The sequence below is a fragment of the Vanellus vanellus genome, assembly GCF_965231255.1.
Source record: "Vanellus vanellus genome assembly, contig: HAP1_SCAFFOLD_2164, whole genome shotgun sequence".
Lineage (NCBI taxonomy): Eukaryota > Metazoa > Chordata > Aves > Charadriiformes > Charadriidae > Vanellus > Vanellus vanellus.
Genome location: NW_028127685.1, coordinates 1 through 16962, shown reverse-complemented (window position 1 = coordinate 16962; position 16962 = coordinate 1). Strand labels below are relative to the sequence as shown.

At 70.0% G+C, this 16962-nt stretch overlaps 1 protein-coding gene across 2 annotated transcripts; it reads left to right on the top strand.

The window, feature by feature from the left end:
- The first annotated feature begins 3551 nt into the window (after positions 1 to 3551).
- On the top strand, positions 3552 to 15741 carry LOC309685105 (sodium/potassium-transporting ATPase subunit alpha-2). Of its 2 annotated transcripts, XM_082500914.1 has the most exons (24): positions 3552 to 3589; positions 5451 to 5540; positions 5632 to 5736; positions 5855 to 5914; positions 6320 to 6523; positions 6882 to 6995; positions 7090 to 7224; positions 7855 to 7972; positions 8052 to 8320; positions 8589 to 8787; positions 8999 to 9108; positions 9237 to 9371; positions 9461 to 9650; positions 10331 to 10506; positions 10596 to 10732; positions 10817 to 10967; positions 11216 to 11384; positions 11471 to 11625; positions 11704 to 11827; positions 13539 to 13684; positions 14391 to 14521; positions 14617 to 14718; positions 14837 to 14928; positions 15489 to 15741. In XM_082500914.1, the coding sequence occupies exons 2-24, from the start codon at positions 5487 to 5489 to the stop codon at positions 15515 to 15517; spliced, it is 3105 nt and encodes a 1034-aa protein (XP_082357040.1). In that variant the 5' UTR covers positions 3552 to 3589; positions 5451 to 5486; the 3' UTR covers positions 15518 to 15741. The 2 variants fall into 2 exon arrangements, with proteins under 2 accessions (XP_082357040.1, XP_082357041.1); XM_082500915.1 differs by lacking the exon at positions 5451 to 5540 and having other exon boundaries at positions 3556 to 3589.
- The last annotated feature ends 1221 nt before the right edge of the window (positions 15742 to 16962 follow it).

Below are 16962 nucleotides of genomic sequence, written 5' to 3'. Positions count from 1 at the left end.
GGGGTGCTGGGCGCCCCGGCGTGCTTTCTTTTAATAAACACCCCTTTCTCCCCTTCCCCCCCCCCCTTTCCCAGTTCTGGTGGTGGTCTTGGGGTGGGGGGTGCTGGATGGGGGAGGGGAGTCAATCCGGCGGTGCCCCCACTGGGAAATTTGGGGTGAAGCAGGGGTTGGCACGGCCCTCCCCCCCCCCTCCCCCCCGTTCCCAGGCAGGGATTAGTGCCCCCCCCCCCATTTGAGGATTAACGGGGGGCACGGGACTATATGGCACGTTGCCCCCCCCCCCAATTTTGCCCCATCTTAGCCCCGGCCTTGCACCCCCCTCCCAGGTTGTTCTTGTAGGGCCTACAGTAATCCCGCGGGGGGGGTACAACCCAGGGACAGACGGGGGTGATGCCCGGGAGGGGGGTGTCACCCGCGGGGGGGTTGGTGTCACGCAGCTTCGTTAACAAGACTCTCAAACTCCGAATGAGGGTGTTTTAATGAAGGGGGGAAACTGAGGCAGCACCCGTGGGTGCCCCCCTCCCCTGCAGGTTTGGGGGGCCGCGAGGTTGGGGGGGACACCTCCCTACTCCGGTGTCCCCCCCACCCCACCCCACGGGTGCTCACGACGTGGTCCGGTTGTCCCGGGAGTGGGCGTGGGGGGGGGGGGAGGGGGGGACACAGAGGGGTGGCACTGCGCACCCCGTGCCCCCCCCGCAGTGCACTGTGAGCATCGTGGGCATGAGGTCCCCAGGGTGGGCGGGGGGGGGGGGGTGTCCAGGGACATGAGGACCCTCAGGGTGGGCGGGGGGGGGGTTCTAAGGACGTGTTGGGGGTCTCTAAGAACGTGTTGGGGGTCTCTGAGAACATGGCCCCCCCCAGGGTGGGCGGGGGAGGTACCAAGACCCGCATGACACCGAGGGCATGGGGGACACTGAGGTGGGCGGGGGGCGCTCGGGGGAGCGGACGGAGCGGAGCCGGGGTGTGAACCCAACGCCCCGCCCCCCGCCCGCCTAAGCCCCGCCCACCCCGCCCCGCCCCCGCCCCGCCCCGCCCCGCGGCGGACGCGCGCCCACGTCGCGGGTGGAGCGGGTCGGGGGGGGTGAGGGGGGGAGAGCAGGTGCTGCCCCCCCCCCACCCCTCCGCCACGACGCGTGGGTCCCCCCGCGCCCCCCCCCGGACTCCCGTGTCCCCACGGGTGTGTGCACACGCGTGGGGGGGGGGCGGTGTGTGTGCACACGCGTGGTGGTGTGAGCTGCGGGGGGGGGGGTGACACGTGTGTGTGTGTGTGTGTGTGTCCGTCCCCCCCCCGTCCGTCCGTCCCCCCCCCCCTACCCCGTGTCCCCGTGTCCCCCCGCGGCTGCCACATTCCCTCCCGCCCACGGGCGGCAGCTGCGCGGGGCGGGGCGGCGAGGCACGATCCTCGCGCGGGCCGGGGCACACGCGTGTGCGTGGCGCCAGCCCCCCCCTTACCCTCCCCGATACCGTCTCCTCCAGTGAACTGGGGCAACTGGGAGGACTGGGCTGATGCTGTGCCGGTGTGGGGGGTGGGGGGGGGTGGAAGGGCCGACCCCCGTGGGGTCGGACGCCGGAGTCCCCCGTGGGGTCGGGGCGGGGGGACAGCACGTGGCGCCCGCGCCCGCGTCATCTGTTTGCTCAGCTTGGGGGGCAGCGGGGGGGGCAGCGGGGGGGGCCAGCGGGGGGCACGGCCTGGGTAAACACACCCCCCCCAACCGGGCTCGGCGTGTCCGGCCCCCACTGGGGGGCACTGGGCGGACTGGGAAGGACTGGCGGAACTTGGGGGGGGGACACTGGGGGCACTGGGATGGACTGGGGGGACTGGGATGGACTGGCGTCCTGGGCTGGATGGGGGGGACTGGGACAGACTGGGGGGACTGGGAAGAACTGGGGGTGCTGGGAGGGATGGAGGGGGACTGGGACAGACTGGAGGTACTGGGAGATATTGGGGCAGACTCGGGGAGGACTGGGACATATTGGGAAATGCTGGAGCAGTTGGGGGGGGGACTGGAAGCACTGGGGCAGACTGGGGGAGTGGGGATACTGGGGGCACTGGGGCAGTCTGGGAGGTGATGGGGCAGATGGGGGTGACTGGAAGAGACTGGAGTATACCGGGATGGACTGGGAGGTGCAGACTAGGCAGTGCTGGGACAGCCTTGGGGGGGAAACTGGTCCAGACTGGGGATACTGGGATACACTAAGTGGGAGTGTGGAGCTGCACTGGTGTCACGGGTGCAGCAGACTGGGGTGAGGGGGTGCTGGGAGCACTGGTGCAGACTGGTGGCACTGGTCCAGGGGGCTGCGGGCCCCACGGCTGTGCCCCCCCCCCATGCCCTTGAACTGCCCTTGACAGTTGCCATGGCGACTAAGCCGGACGCCAGGGGGGAGGGCGGGGGGGGACATGGGGGACTGGGAGGGGACCTCAAGAACTGTGACCCCATGAACAGCCGTGTCACCGGGCACAGTCGGCCATAGCCACAGTCGGTCCCCCGGGCACAACCGTGTCACCGGGCACAACCGTGTCACCAGGCACAACTGTGTCACCGGGCACAGTCGGTCACCAGGAACAGTCAGTCCCCTTGGCACAACCGTGTCACCGGGCACAACCGTGTCACCGGGAACAGCCACCCCGGGCACAGTCGGTCCCTGGGCACAGCCCCAGGTCCTCGGGAACAGTCAGTGTGTGTGTCCCCCCCCTCGGGGCACAACCACGTCCCCAAGCACAGTCGGTCCCCCGGGCACAGCCGCCCTGGGCACAGTTGGCCGACGGCACAGTCGTCCCCAGGAACAGTTGTCACTGGTCACAGCCACCCCCCCCCCCTCCCGGCACAGCCCCCCCCGGCCCCGCTGTCCCCCAGCTCCGGCCTTTCCCTGGCTAATTTTAGCCACCCGGTTGCTGCCCAGTGGCACCAGCGTCCCCCGCTGGACAAGGGCCAGCAACATACTGGGAGAACTGGGGACACTGGGGACCCCCCCCTCCAAAACCGCCCCTCTGGGGTCACCCCCTGCTGGGGGGGGGGGGGCTGCGTGGAGGGACTCGGGTGTCTGTGTGGCCTCTGCCCCTCTCCCCCCTCCCCCTCCCCCCCAAGCCGTGGGGTCTGCGTGGGGGGCCCGGATGCCTTGGTCCCCTGAGACCCCCCCCACAGCCGTGGGGTCGGGGGGGGGGGTCAGGAGGGCCCCCCCCGCTCGGACATCTGCGTTCCCAGCGCTCGGCCGGGACCCCCCACCGCCCCGCCCCGCCTCTGTCCCACGGCCGCCTCGGGGGGGGGGGGGGGGGGGGGCGGAGTGGAAGCGGGAGGGGCCCAGAGACCCCCAGAGCATGGTCGGGGGGGGGACACCCCACAAACACCAACCCCCCCCCAATAATGAGGGGGATCGGAGCGGGGGGTCCGGGTCCAGCCTGGGGGGATGGAGGGGGGCGGCCCGGCTGGGTGGGCGGGGGGGGCGGGGGGGGGGGGGGGGCCGGGCCGGTCGGAGGGGCGGGGGGGCGGTCCGGGCGGGGCCCGGGAAGGTTTTTCTCGGCCGCCGCCGCCGCTGCCCCCCCCGAGCGCCCCGGTCCGAGAGCAGCGACGGCAGCGCCATGGGCAGAGGGGTGAGTAGGGGCGGCCGCTGCCCCGCCACCCGCCCACGCGGGGCACCCACATCCCCCCCCCCCCCCCACGCCCATCCCCCCCCCCACCCGTGCGGACACCCCCCCCCCGCCCCCGCTGCCACCCGCCCACGCGGGACACCCGCACCACCCGCCCGCTGCCACCCGCGGGCGCTCTCCCCGTCGGGCGCTGCCCCCGGCACCCACCCACGGGTGTCCTGCAGCCCGCCGCCCCCACGGCCGCCACCCCCGGGGTCCCAACTGCCGTTTCCCCCCCCACCCCCCACCCCCCACCTCGGTGCCGCTGCCCCCCACATACTGTCCCCTCCCGGGGACTGCCACCCGTTCCCCAGTGACCCCCGACTCGGGTGGGCTGTTGCCCGCGTGGGCGTCCCCCCCGCTTCGAGGAAGGAGTGCGGGGGGGGGGGGAAGGAAAGGATCCCCCGTGGTGGGGAAACTGAGGCACGAAGCCGGGGACACCACCCCACCCCCCTCCCCCAGCCCCGTGCCCGCCCCCCACCCGTGCCCGTGGCCCCGTGCCCGCGGCTGCTCAGCGCCAGGGTCCCCGGTGCCGTGGCAACGGCCGCGGGGGGGCCCTGAGCCGGGGCTGGCGCCTCGCCCGCCCCCCGGCCCCCCGCCCCCGGCCCGTGGGCACCCACCCAAAAGTGGGGGGGGGGGCGGAGGATGTGGGACGGAGGGTGTCCCCTCTCACCCACGGGTGTCCCCGTGTCACCTCCCAGCAGACTATCCCCAGGGAAGTCCCGGGGAGGGGGGGGGGACACACAGAGACCACCCACCGCCCCCCCCCGTACCACCCTCCTGCCACTTTTGGGGGGGGGGGGGCAAATCCCAGGGTGCCCCTTCAAGTGGGAAGTGTCCCCGCGTGGGGGGCTGAGGTCCCACACGCAGAGCCCCCCCCCCACGCGTGAGGTTGCCCCGTGGGGGGGGTTGCCCCCGTGTCCCCGTCCCCGCGGTAACACGACCCGACCGTTGTTCTTGGCACCGGGACGTTTTCCATGACCGCATCGGGCCCCCCCCCGTCCCCCCCTCCCCCCTCGGCCCCACGCTGGGTCACCCCCCCACACCCTCCCCTCTCCTATCCCCCCCCCCCCCCCCCCCGCCCCCGTCTGCTCCTGCCAACCCCCGGCGCGGCCGCGGACGTGCCACCGACGCTGCCAGCCCTGGGGACCCCCTGCCGCCCACAGCGGGGGGGCTGGTTTGGCTGCGGGGGGGGCCGTGTCACCCCCCCTATAAGGAGAGGGGGCAGGGCTGCCTGTCCCCCGCCTGCGGCGGCCCCACCGCCTCTCCGTGACACCCGTGGGGTTGGCCGCGTGGTCCTCTTCCCAGTTTGTGGCGACCCCCCCCCGGCCACTGTGACACCCCCATGGCCCCGGGGACACCCCCATGACCACAGCGACAACCCTACTGCCCCAGGGACAGTGCCACCCCCATGGCTACAGTGCCACCCCTGTCACCACAGTGACACCCCCATGGCCCTGGAGACCTGCCTGTGACCACAGTGACCCCCCCCTCAGCCCTGGGGACCCCCCCATGGCAACAGTGACACCCCCATGACCGTGGTGACAACCCTACAGCCCCAGGGACAGTGACGCCCCCGTGACCACAATGACACCCCCATGGCCCTGGGAACCTGCCTGTGACCACAGTGCCACCCCCCCCCCCAGGCCCTGGGGACACCCCCACAGCCACAGTGCCACCCCCGTGACCAGTGGCACCCCCCCAATCTCATTGCAACCCCCACCCACGGTGCCCCCCCCTCCCCAACTTGGGAACAGCCCCCCCCCCCCCCCCCCCCCGCCGCCTGCGGTGCCCCCCATGCCCACGCTGCCACCGGTGCCTGCAGTCCCCCCCGTGCCCACGGTGACGCCCCGTACCCTCGATGATGCCTGTGGCCACGGTGACCCCCATGCTGGCGGTGACATCCATGCCCACGGTAATGCCCGTGCCCCTGGCGAGGGCCGTGCCGCCGGCGGTGCCAGCCGCGCCGGCGGTGCCAGCGTGCCCACGGGGTCCCGCGCCCGCAGGCCGGCCGGGAGTACTCGCCCGCTGCCACCACCTCGGAAAATGGGGGCGGCAAGAGGAAGCAGAAGGAGAAGGAGCTGGACGAGCTGAAGAAGGAGGTCAACTTGGTGAGGAGGGCACCGGGAGGGGGGGGGACACACGCGGGACACTCACCGGCAACGGCCGACGGTGCTACCCCCACCCCTCCTCCCGGCCGGGGTGACACGGGTGACGTGTGCCCGGCAGGATGACCACAAGCTGTCCCTGGATGAGCTGGGCAGGAAGTACCAGGTGGACCTGTCCCGGGTGAGATGTCCCCGTGTCCCGCCCTCGATGCCATCTCCAGCATCCCACATCCCTCCTGTCCCCGTGGGTGACACCCAGCCGCGTCCCCTGTCCCCTCCCAACATCTCAAGTCCCTCTTGTCCCCACGGGTGACACTGAGCCGTGTTCCCCGTCCCCTCCCAGCATCCTGCATCCCTCCTGTCCCCACGGGTGACACCCAGGCGTGTCCCCGTGGGTCCCCCTGGCCGTGCCCCCCCATAGCCCTCCATGTCCCCAGGGCACCCTGGCTGTGGCCCCCTGCCCTCCCAGACCCACAGGGTGTCCCCCTGCCTGGGACCCCCATCCCCTCCTGCCCCCCCCCCGGACCCCCCCACCCTCAGGGGTCCCGGGTGGCAGCGTGTGCCCCCCCCCCCCCCCCCCCTCCAGGGTCTGACCAACGCGCGGGCGGCCGAGATCCTGGTGCAGGACGGTCCCAACGCGCTGACGCCGCCCCCCACCACCCCCGAGTGGGTCAAGTTCTGCCGACAGCTCTTCGGGGGGTTCTCCATCCTCCTCTGGATCGGGGCCATCCTCTGCTTCCTCGCCTACGGCATCCAGGCCGCCATGGAGGACGAGCCCTCCAACGACAACGTGAGGGCACTGGGGGGGGGGACGACACACACACAGGGGCACCATGGGGACGGGGGCAGTGGGGGTGCTCGAGCATTGCAGAGGGCACGGGTACGCTTGGGGGGGGGGGGGGGGGCACGGGCACCCTGGGGGGCTCGGGGGCGGCTTACCGTGTGACCCATCTGTGGGGCAGCGTGGGCATGGGGACATGTGTGTGTCCCCCCCCCCTCCCCGCACCGTGCCGGCTCTTGAGGGCTCCGGGTTTGGGCATCAAAGGATTCAGGCTGGTGCGGGGTCCCCTCCGCAGCCCCCGGTGCCGGGGGGCATGTGGGGAGGGGGGGGTCCCGTGCCAGGTGCTGAGATGCCACCCGGGTCCCAGTTGTACCTGGGGGTGGTGCTGGCTGCCGTCGTCATCGTCACCGGCTGCTTCTCCTACTACCAAGAGGCCAAAAGCTCCAAGATCATGGACTCCTTCAAGAACATGGTGCCCCAGGTAGGAGCCCCGGGTGGGCGCCCGACTCGACGTGGGGGTGCCGGGTGGGGTGGGGGTGCCCGGGCGTCCCTCATGGTGCCCTGCACCCCGGCAGCAAGCGCTGGTGATCCGTGAGGGCGAGAAGATCCAGATCAATGCCGAGAATGTGGTGGTGGGCGACCTGGTGGAGGTGAAGGGGGGGGACCGGGTGCCCGCTGACATGCGCATCATATCCTCCCACGGCTGCAAGGTGAGCGGGCACCGGGGGGCACCGGGACTGGCAGGGGGTGGGCACTGGTGGTGGCATGGGGTGGACACCAGGACTGGGACAGGTTGGACACTGGGACTGGCATGGGGTGGGCACTGGTGGTGGCATGGGGTGGACACCAGGACTGGGACAGGATGGACACTGGGACTGGCATGGGGTGGGCACTGGTGGTGGCATGGGGTGGACACCAGGACTGGGACAGGATGGACACTGGGACTGGCATGGGGTGGGCACTGGTGGTGGCATGGGGTGGACACCAGGACTGGCACGGTTTGGGCAGTGGGACTGGTATTGGGTGGGCACCACAGGGTGGGTGCCGGTGGTGACATGGGATGGGCACCAGGACTGGGACAAGGTGGGCACCAGGGGTGGCATGGGGTGGGCAGCAGAGATGGCATCATGGTTGGCACGAGGTGGGCGCTGGCACTGGTACAGTTCAGGTACCGTGATGTATGTAGGGTTGGCATCAGAGCTGGCACGGGGTGGGCACCAGGGATGCCATGGGGATGGCGGGGCTGGCCAAAGTCGGCCCCCCATGGCGCGGGGGTCTGTCCAGCCGAGCCCAGCGGTGCCCGGTGCCCACCGGCACCCACCCCGTGCCCGCGGCACCAGGTGGACAACTCATCGCTGACGGGGGAGTCGGAGCCACAGACTCGCTCGCCCGAGTTCACCCACGAGAACCCGCTGGAGACCCGCAACATCTGCTTCTTCTCCACCAACTGTGTGGAAGGTGGGTCCCGGGGGGTCCCTGCCCATGCCGGGGGTCCTCGGTGCCCGCGGGGCTGCGTCACCCTTCCCTCTCCCACCAGGCACCGCCCGCGGCATCGTCATCTCCACGGGGGACCGGACGGTGATGGGGCGCATCGCCTCGCTGGCCTCGGGGCTGGAGGTGGGGCGCACGCCCATCGCCATGGAGATCGAGCACTTCATCCGCCTCATTACCGGCGTCGCCGTCTTCCTCGGCCTCTCCTTCTTCATCCTCTCCCTCATCCTGGGCTACACCTGGCTGGAGGCCGTCATCTTCCTCATCGGCATCATCGTGGCCAACGTCCCCGAGGGGCTGCTGGCCACCGTCACTGTAAGAGCCACCGGGGAGAGCGGAAGGGGTGGGGTGGGGGGCACTGGTTTCACTGGGAGGAAGGTGGTGGGCACTGCTTCTGCTGGGAGAGAGGTGGTGGGCACTGGTTCTGCTGAGAAGGTGCACTGGGGGCGCTGGTTCTACAGGGAGGGAGGTGGTGGGGGCTGGTTCTGCTGGGCTGGCCCTGGTACCTGGTGCTTGCTGTCACCTGTGGGTGCCCTCTGAGCCCCATGGGTGCCCGCTGAGCCCCGTGTCCCCCCCCCCCAAGGTGTGCCTGACGCTGACGGCCAAGCGCATGGCGCGCAAGAACTGCCTGGTGAAGAACCTGGAGGCGGTGGAGACGTTGGGCTCCACCTCCACCATCTGCTCCGACAAGACGGGGACCCTCACCCAGAACCGCATGACCGTCGCCCACATGTGGTTCGACAACCAGATCCACGAGGCCGACACCACTGAGGACCAGTCGGGTGGGTGGCCGGCACCCCGACCCCCCCCAGGAGCCCCCCCCCCCCCCTTTTTCTTGCCCCTGCACCCCGATGTCACGGCCCCGGCACCCCCATCCCCGGGGCACCCCCTGCTCTGGGTGCTCGGGGCACCTCTGGGAGCACGGGGGGTGTCCCCAGAGAAGGTGGGGGTGCCCCAGCGTGGTTAACGGGGTCCCGGTTGGTTGTCCCCCAGGTGCCACCTTCGACAAGCGCTCGCCCACCTGGGCGGCGCTGGCACGCATCGCCGGGCTCTGCAACCGCGCCGTCTTCAAGCCGGGCCAGGAAAACATCTCCATTTCCAAGGTAGGCTGCTGACACCCCCCCCCTCCCCCCCAGAACCCCCCGAATCCCGCCGAGGACCGGGGCGGTGGTGGTCCCGGTGATCCCCCCGTGCTGCCGGCGTCACCCTCGGCACCCTTCCCCCGTGCCAGCGGGACACGGCGGGTGACGCCTCGGAGTCGGCGCTGCTGAAGTGCATCCAGCTCTCCTGCGGCTCCGTCAAGAAGATGCGGGACAAGAACCCCAAAGTCACCGAGATCCCCTTCAACTCCACCAACAAGTACCAGGTCTGCCGCGCCGGTGGCGGCGGCGGTGACCCGCGGTGGGTGGTTGCTCGGTGCCGCCCGGGTGCCAGCGTTGCCCCCTGTGCCCGCAGCTCTCCATCCACGAGCGGGAGGAGGACCCCCAGGGGTACCTGCTGGTGATGAAGGGGGCACCCGAGCGCATCCTGGACCGCTGCTCCCGCATCCTGCTGCAGGGCCAGGAGGTGCCGCTGGACCAGGAGATGCGCGAGGCCTTCCAGAACGCCTACCTGGAGCTGGGGGGGCTCGGGGAGAGGGTCCTGGGTGAGGACGGGGGGGCTTGGGAAGGGGGGGGAGGACAGGAGCGTGTGGTGGGTTTGGGGAGTAGGGATGTGGGGGCAGAGGTGATGGGGGATATGGGGGAGGTGGAGCAGGGGGACACGGGGGTACGGGGGTCCTGGTGGGAGGGGGGTATGAAGGGTGTGGGGGCAAAGGGGTAGGGGGGTATGGGGGGTATGGGGGGCACAAGGATATGGGGGACATGGTGGCAGGGGGGTATGAACAGTGTGGGGGCAAAGGGATGTGGGGGTAGGGGGGACACGGAGGTAGGGGGGTCATGGAGGTATGGGGGTGCTGGTGGGAGGGGGATATGAAGGGCGCGGGGGCAAAGGACATGGGGACGCGGAGGACGTAAGGACGTGGAGGATGTGGCAGGAGCATGGGCATGGGGACACCCGTGTGGGGTGGTAGAACATGGGGACACGGGGGATGTGGGGGCGACAGGGCCCACGGCGGGGCAAGGCAGCAGGGGGGGTGGGGGATGCGGGGTGGGGGGGGGGGGACACGGGGGCAGAGGTGAAGGGGATGGGGGGGGGTACAAACACTGGGGGGACATAAGGGACGTGGGGACGAAGGGGTCACCGGGCGGTTGTGGCGAGGATGAGGAGTTACCGGGGCGAGGGAAGGGGGTGCCCGCACCCCGTCACCCGCCGCCCCCCCGCCAGGTTTTTGCCACCTCTACCTGCCCCCGGACAAATTCCCGCGCGGGTTCAGGTTCGACGCCGACGACGTCAACTTCCCCACCAGCAACCTCTGCTTCGTGGGGCTCATGTCCATGATCGACCCCCCCCGTGCCGCCGTCCCCGACGCCGTCGGCAAGTGCCGCAGCGCCGGCATCAAGGTGAGACCCCCCCCCACCCCCCCATACACCCCCTGACCTCCCCCCTCCCCCAAGCAGCGGTCACCCCTCTGTGTGTGCGTCCCCCAAAGGTGATCATGGTGACCGGGGACCACCCCATCACGGCCAAGGCCATCGCCAAGGGGGTGGGCATCATCTCGGAGGGCAACGAGACGGTGGAGGACATCGCCGCCCGTCTCAACATCCCCGTCAGCCAGGTCAACCCCCGGTAGGTGCCGGTGCCGGGGGGGGGGGGTGGTGGTCCCGGGGCGGGGGGGGTCCGTCGGCCCCCGCTGAGGCTGCGGTGTGGCAGGGAGGCCAAGGCCTGCGTGGTGCACGGCTCCGACCTGAAGGACATGACCTCGGAGCAGCTGGACGAGATCCTCAAGAACCACACCGAGATCGTCTTCGCCCGCACGTCCCCCCAGCAGAAGCTCATCATCGTGGAGGGCTGCCAGCGCCAGGTGCCCCCGTCCCCGTGTCCCCCGCTGTCCCCATCCCTGTGTCCCACAATGTCCCTGTCCCCATACCTCACAGTGCTCTTGTCCCCGTGTCCTGCAGTGCCCTGTCCCCGTGCCCTGCAGTGCCCTGTCCCCGTGCCCCGTGGTGTCCCCAAGCCCCGTGGTGTCCCCAAGCCCCGTGGTGTCCCCACCCTCGTGCCCTGTCCCCAGCCCCGCAGTGTCTGACCCCCCCCCCCCCACCGTGTCCCCAGGGCGCCATCGTGGCGGTGACGGGGGACGGGGTGAACGACTCCCCAGCGCTGAAGAAGGCCGACATCGGCATTGCCATGGGCATCGCCGGCTCCGACGTCTCCAAGCAGGCGGCCGACATGATCCTCCTCGATGACAACTTCGCCTCCATCGTGACTGGCGTGGAGGAAGGTCGGGACCACCCCCTCCATCACCCTCCTCCCCCCACACCATCGCCCACTGCCCCCTGTCACCCGCCGCCCCCTGTCACCCCAAAGGCCGCCTGATCTTTGACAACCTGAAGAAGTCCATCGCCTACACCCTGACCAGCAACATCCCCGAGATCACCCCCTTCCTCCTCTTCATCATCGCCAACATCCCCCTCCCCCTGGGCACCGTCACCATCCTCTGCATCGACCTGGGCACCGACATGGTGAGGGCGGGGGGGTGATGGCGGGGATGGGGGGGGGGGGGACGGGGACAGGAGGTGACAGACGTCCCCACCGCCCAGGTCCCCGCCATCTCGCTGGCCTACGAGGCGGCCGAGAGTGACATCATGAAGCGCCAGCCCAGGAACCCGCGCACTGACAAACTGGTGAACGAGCGGCTCATCAGCATGGCCTACGGGCAGATCGGTGAGGGGGGGGGGGGCATGGGACCCCCCCCCACGCGGCGACGGCGGCCACCAGCACCGGTGGCACCCCTGAACCCACCAGTGACACCAGGCGCCCACTAGGCATACCAGGGGCCATCCCCCCCCAGCTAGCTGTGACACCAGGGCTCCCAGTGCCACCCCAGGGCACCCACTGGTGACCCCAGGACCCACACTCATGACACCAGCGGTGTCCCCTCTAGCTGGCGTTAGGGGCACCGTGTGCCACACAGGCACCTGCTTGTCACCCCAGGGCACCAAGTGGCACCCCAGAACCCACTGGTGACAGCAGGGCACCCACTAGAGATACCAGGGGACACCCCCCCCCCCCAGCTGGCACCAGGCACAATGTGGCCCCCACGCACCCACTAGTGACCCCAGAGCACCCACTCAGGATGTCAGCGGCACCGCAGGACCCACTGGTGGTACCAAGTGAGGTGTCCCGTCCCCCTCTCCCGCAGCTGGCACCCGGGCACCCACCGGTGATGGTGGAGCACCCACTGGTGATGGTGGAGCACCCACCCGTGACACGGGGACAGAGAGCGGCACTGGGCTGTGCCGTGACTGACCGTGTCCTGACCCCACACCCCAGTGGCCTTTGGGGCACCGGTCCCCAGTCACGGGGTGCCCATCCCTGATTTGGGGTCCTCATCCCAGGGGTGTCCACCCCTGCTCCGGGGGTGCCAATCCCGTGGTGCCCATCCCCGATCCCGGGGTGTCCATCCCTGCTCCAGGAGAGCTGATCCCTAATTCTGGGGCTGCCGATCCCCAATCCCGAGGCACCCCATCCCTGATCCGGGAGTGTTGCTCCCTTATCCCGGGGTGTCGATCCCTGATCCGGGGGTGCCCGTCCTTGACCCCAGGGTGTGACTCCCCAATCCCAGGGGTGCTGATCCCAAATCCCGGGGTGCCCATCCCCAGTCTGCCGATCCCTGATTCCGGGGTGCCCGTCCCTTATCCCGGGGTGCCCATCACCAATCCCAGGGTGCTCATCCCTGATCCCAGAGTGCCGATCCCCAATCTGGGGGTGCCGATCCTCAATCCAGGGGTGCCCATCCATTATCCCGGGGTGTCACTGCTCAATGCCGTGGTGACCATCCCTGATCCTGGGGTTCCCAACCCCAATCCAGGGGTGCCCATCCCTTATCCCGGGGTGCCGATTCCCGATCCGGGGGTGCCCATTCCTGACCCCTGGGTGTGACTCCCCAATCCCAGGGGTGCCGATCCCAAATGCCGGGGTGCCCATCCCCAATCTGGGGCTGCCGATCCCTGATCCCGGGGTGCCCATCCCTTATGCCGGGGTGCCCATCACCAATCCCGGGCTGCTCATCCCTGATCCCAGAGTGCCGATCCCCAATCTGGGGGTGCCGATCCTCAATCCAGGGGTGCCCATCCCTTATCCCGGGGTGCCGATTCCCGATCCGGGGGTGTCCATTCCTGACCCCTGGGTGTGACTCCCCAATCCCAGGGGTGCCGATCCCAAATGCCGGGGTGCCCATCCCCAATCTGGGGCTGCCGATCCCTCATCCCGGGGTGCCCATCCCTTATCCCGGGGTTCCCAACCCCAATCCCGGAATGCCCATCTCTTATTCCGGGCTGCCCATCCCTTATCCCGGGGGTTCCCATCCCCAATCCAGGGGTTCCTATCCCTTATCCCGGGGTGCCCATCCCCAATCCGGGTGCCGATCCCGCAGGGATGATCCAGGCGCTGGGCGGTTTCTTCACCTACTTCGTGATCCTGGCGGAGAACGGGTTCCTTCCCAGCACGCTGGTGGGAATCCGCCTGGCCTGGGACGACCGCTCCACCAACGACCTGGAGGACTCCTACGGACAGGAGTGGGTGAGTGCCGCCCTCGCACGCCCCTCGCACGCCCCTCGCACGGTCCCTTGCACACCCACCCCACACCCGTCACACACCCGCCCGGGCACAGCTCTGCTCCACGTGTGCTTACACACGTGTGCCCTCGCCTGCCCGTGGTCGTGCATGTGCAAACACACCCTTCAGGTGGTGCAAAGGCCTCGCACAAGCGCGTGTGTGTGCACACGTGCGTCGGCGTGTTTGCGCGTGCCCTCGCAGCCCCATCCCTCTGCGCATCCCTGTTTGTGCACCTGCCTTTGCACAGCCATGCCTAAGCGTGCACGCTTACACATGCTTAGGCGTGTGTGCCCTTGCACGCCTGCACTTGTGCACAGCTCTTGCATGCATGCATGCATATGCGGGTGCATTCACACGTGCCATCCTGCGTGTCTCGTCCCTTGCACACTTGCTCATTCCCCTGCACGCGTGTGCCGTCTCACGTGCTTAGGCACGTGTGCCCTCGCACATCTGTGCTTGTGCGAAGCCCTTGCACATGTATGTGAGTGTGTTCGCACGCGCCGTCCCGCATTAATCCTTCTGCGCATCCTCGTGCGCCTGCGTGGTGTGGTGTCCCGCGCGGGAGCGTGCGAAGAGGTGGGCATGTGAAGGGAGGGGGACACACACACACACACATGGGTGTGCAAAGGGGTGCACGTGGGCGTGCGCCGATGCCATGTGCCCCCCCCAGACCTACGAGCAGCGGAAAGTGGTGGAGTTCACGTGTCACACCGCCTTCTTCGCCAGCATCGTGGTGGTGCAATGGGCCGACCTCATCATCTGCAAGACCCGGCGCAACTCCGTCTTCCAGCAGGGCATGAAGTGGGTGTCCCCCCCACCCCACCCCACCCACCCCCCAGCACCCGTGGGTGCTCTCCCCCCCCCCCGTGCCCTCGCACCGACGCCGCTCTCTTTAGGAACAAGATCCTCATCTTCGGGCTGTTGGAGGAGACGGCGCTGGCGGCGTTCCTCTCCTACTGCCCCGGAATGGGGGTGGCTCTGCGCATGTACCCCCTCAAGTGAGTCGGGGATGGGGGGGGGGACACACTCCGGCCCTGCTCCCCCCATCACCACCACCTTCTTGGGTGCAAACCCCCCCCACTAACGCTGTTGTGTCCCATCCTGTCCCCCCTTCAGGGTCACCTGGTGGTTCTGCGCCTTCCCCTACAGCCTCCTCATCTTCGCCTACGATGAGGTGCGCAAGCTCATCCTGCGCCGCTACCCCGGCGGTGAGTGAGACACCCCCCCCCACCCCGGGGGACCCCCCCAATCCACCACCCCCCCCCCTCCCCCCATGGGTATCGCCCCCCCCCCCGCCCAGGGTGGGCATTGCTTTCCCCCCATTTGGGCCACAACCCCCCCCCCCCTTATGGGCTCTGTCCCCTATATCCCCCCCCTTTTTGAGCGCCCCAAAGTCATCACTTCCCCCCCCCCCCTCCCCAAAATGGGCATTGTGTGTGTGTCCCCCCCCAGACTGGCACAAATCCTTCCCCCCCCCCCCCAAAGCAAATGCTGCCCCCCAAAATCACTCTCAGGGCGGGTACCTGCACCCAGGGGAGTGGGGGGCACCGAGGGGGGGGGGGGGGGGGAGGAACACAGGGAATGGGGGGGGGGGGCACCCAAGAGGCATGGGGAGCACCCAAGGGGGTTGGGGGGACACCCATGGAAGTGGGGACCCCCCATGGGAGAAGGGGATACCCAGGAGAGGGTGGGGGGCACAGCCGGGGGTGGGGTACCCCTAACTCGAGTGTGTGTCGTCCCCCCCCCCCCGACTCCTGCCCCCTTGCAGGCTGGGTGGAGAAGGAGACCTACTACTAAGTGCCCGTGTGGACCCCCCCGGCCCCCCCCGGCCCCCCCCAAATCCCACACCCCCGTACTAACCCCGGGGGACGGCGCTACCGGACACACGGCAGAGGGGTCGGACTCCCCCCCCCCCCCCGGCGCGGGGGGGACCCCGGAATGTGGTGGGGGAGCACCTTTCGCTCCCCCCGTGGGGCACACAGACCCCCCCCATCTTCAGAGCAATAAAACACTTTAACCCCTTCGTGCCGTCATCTGTGCTGGGGGTGGGGTGGGGGGGATGGGGGCATTGGGGGGGCAGAGGGAGCAAGGGGGGGTCAGGATGGGGGGCACGGGGGGAGGGACGGAGCTGGGGTGTCCTCTGTGTCCCCCAATACCCCATGTCCCTCCCCCACTACCTGATGCCCCCCTCATTTCCCCCCAATGCCCTCCACGCCCCCGTGTACCCCCCCCCCCGTGTCCCCCCCATGTGTCTCCCCATATTCCCCAAGCCTCCCTGCCCCCCCACGTCCCCGGGTGTCCCCCTCCCCCGTGTCCCCATGCCCTCATGTCCCCGTGTCGTGTGTGTGTCCCCCCCCCCCATCCAACAGCGCCCCCTTCTGGTTGCCCCCGCAGCACCACCCCTGGGGGGGCAATTCCGATCCCACCCCCCCAATCCTTTCTCGGACCCCACAATGCCCCCCCTCCCCCCCCCCCCCCCCCAGCATGTGCCCCCCACACCCGTCTCGGGACGGGGGGGGTTGGGGGGGTCGTGTGTCCCCGTCCCCCCCCCCAGACCTGCTGAGTCAGCAGCGCGGGGGGGGCGAGGGGGGGGGCGCAGGGTCCGGCCCCGGTCGGGTTTCGCCACCGGCGGGTTTCGGTGTCACCGGGATTAAAAATAAGGAGGATTCGAGTGAGGGTCACCCGAAACCGGGGCGGGGGGGGGGGTCCTCAGGGGCTGGGAGGGGGGACGACACCCCCTACACCCGTGTGTGAGGGCGCGGCACCCCCCAGGCCCTGCACAGGGGTCCCAGACCCCCCCCCCCCCTTTGCCGGCATTGAGGGGGTCCTGAGCGCCCACGGCCCTTTTTTGGGGGGAGGCAGGCACCCCCGTGGGGGTCTTGGGCACCCCTAAGCCTTCGCAGGGGGGTCCCGGACACCGCAGGGGGGTTCTGCCCCCCCCCTCCCCCCGGCATGGGGGTCTTTGACCTGGGGGGGAGAAGCCCCCCCCACACACACACACACCTGGGGGTGGCCATGGGGGGGGGGGGGTCTGTTCCCCGTCACCCCCCCCCAACCCCGGGGGGGGGGGGGGGGATCCTCTTCCCAGTGGTCAGCAGAGCGGGTGGTCACCCGATCCGAGGGGGACGGAGGTGACAAAATACTTCGTGTCCCCCCCCCCCCGTCCCTGACAGAGCCGGGCAGGTGGGGGGGGGGGGGGGGGGGGGCTGGGGCAACTCCCTCCCCCCCCGGCCCTGGGTGGG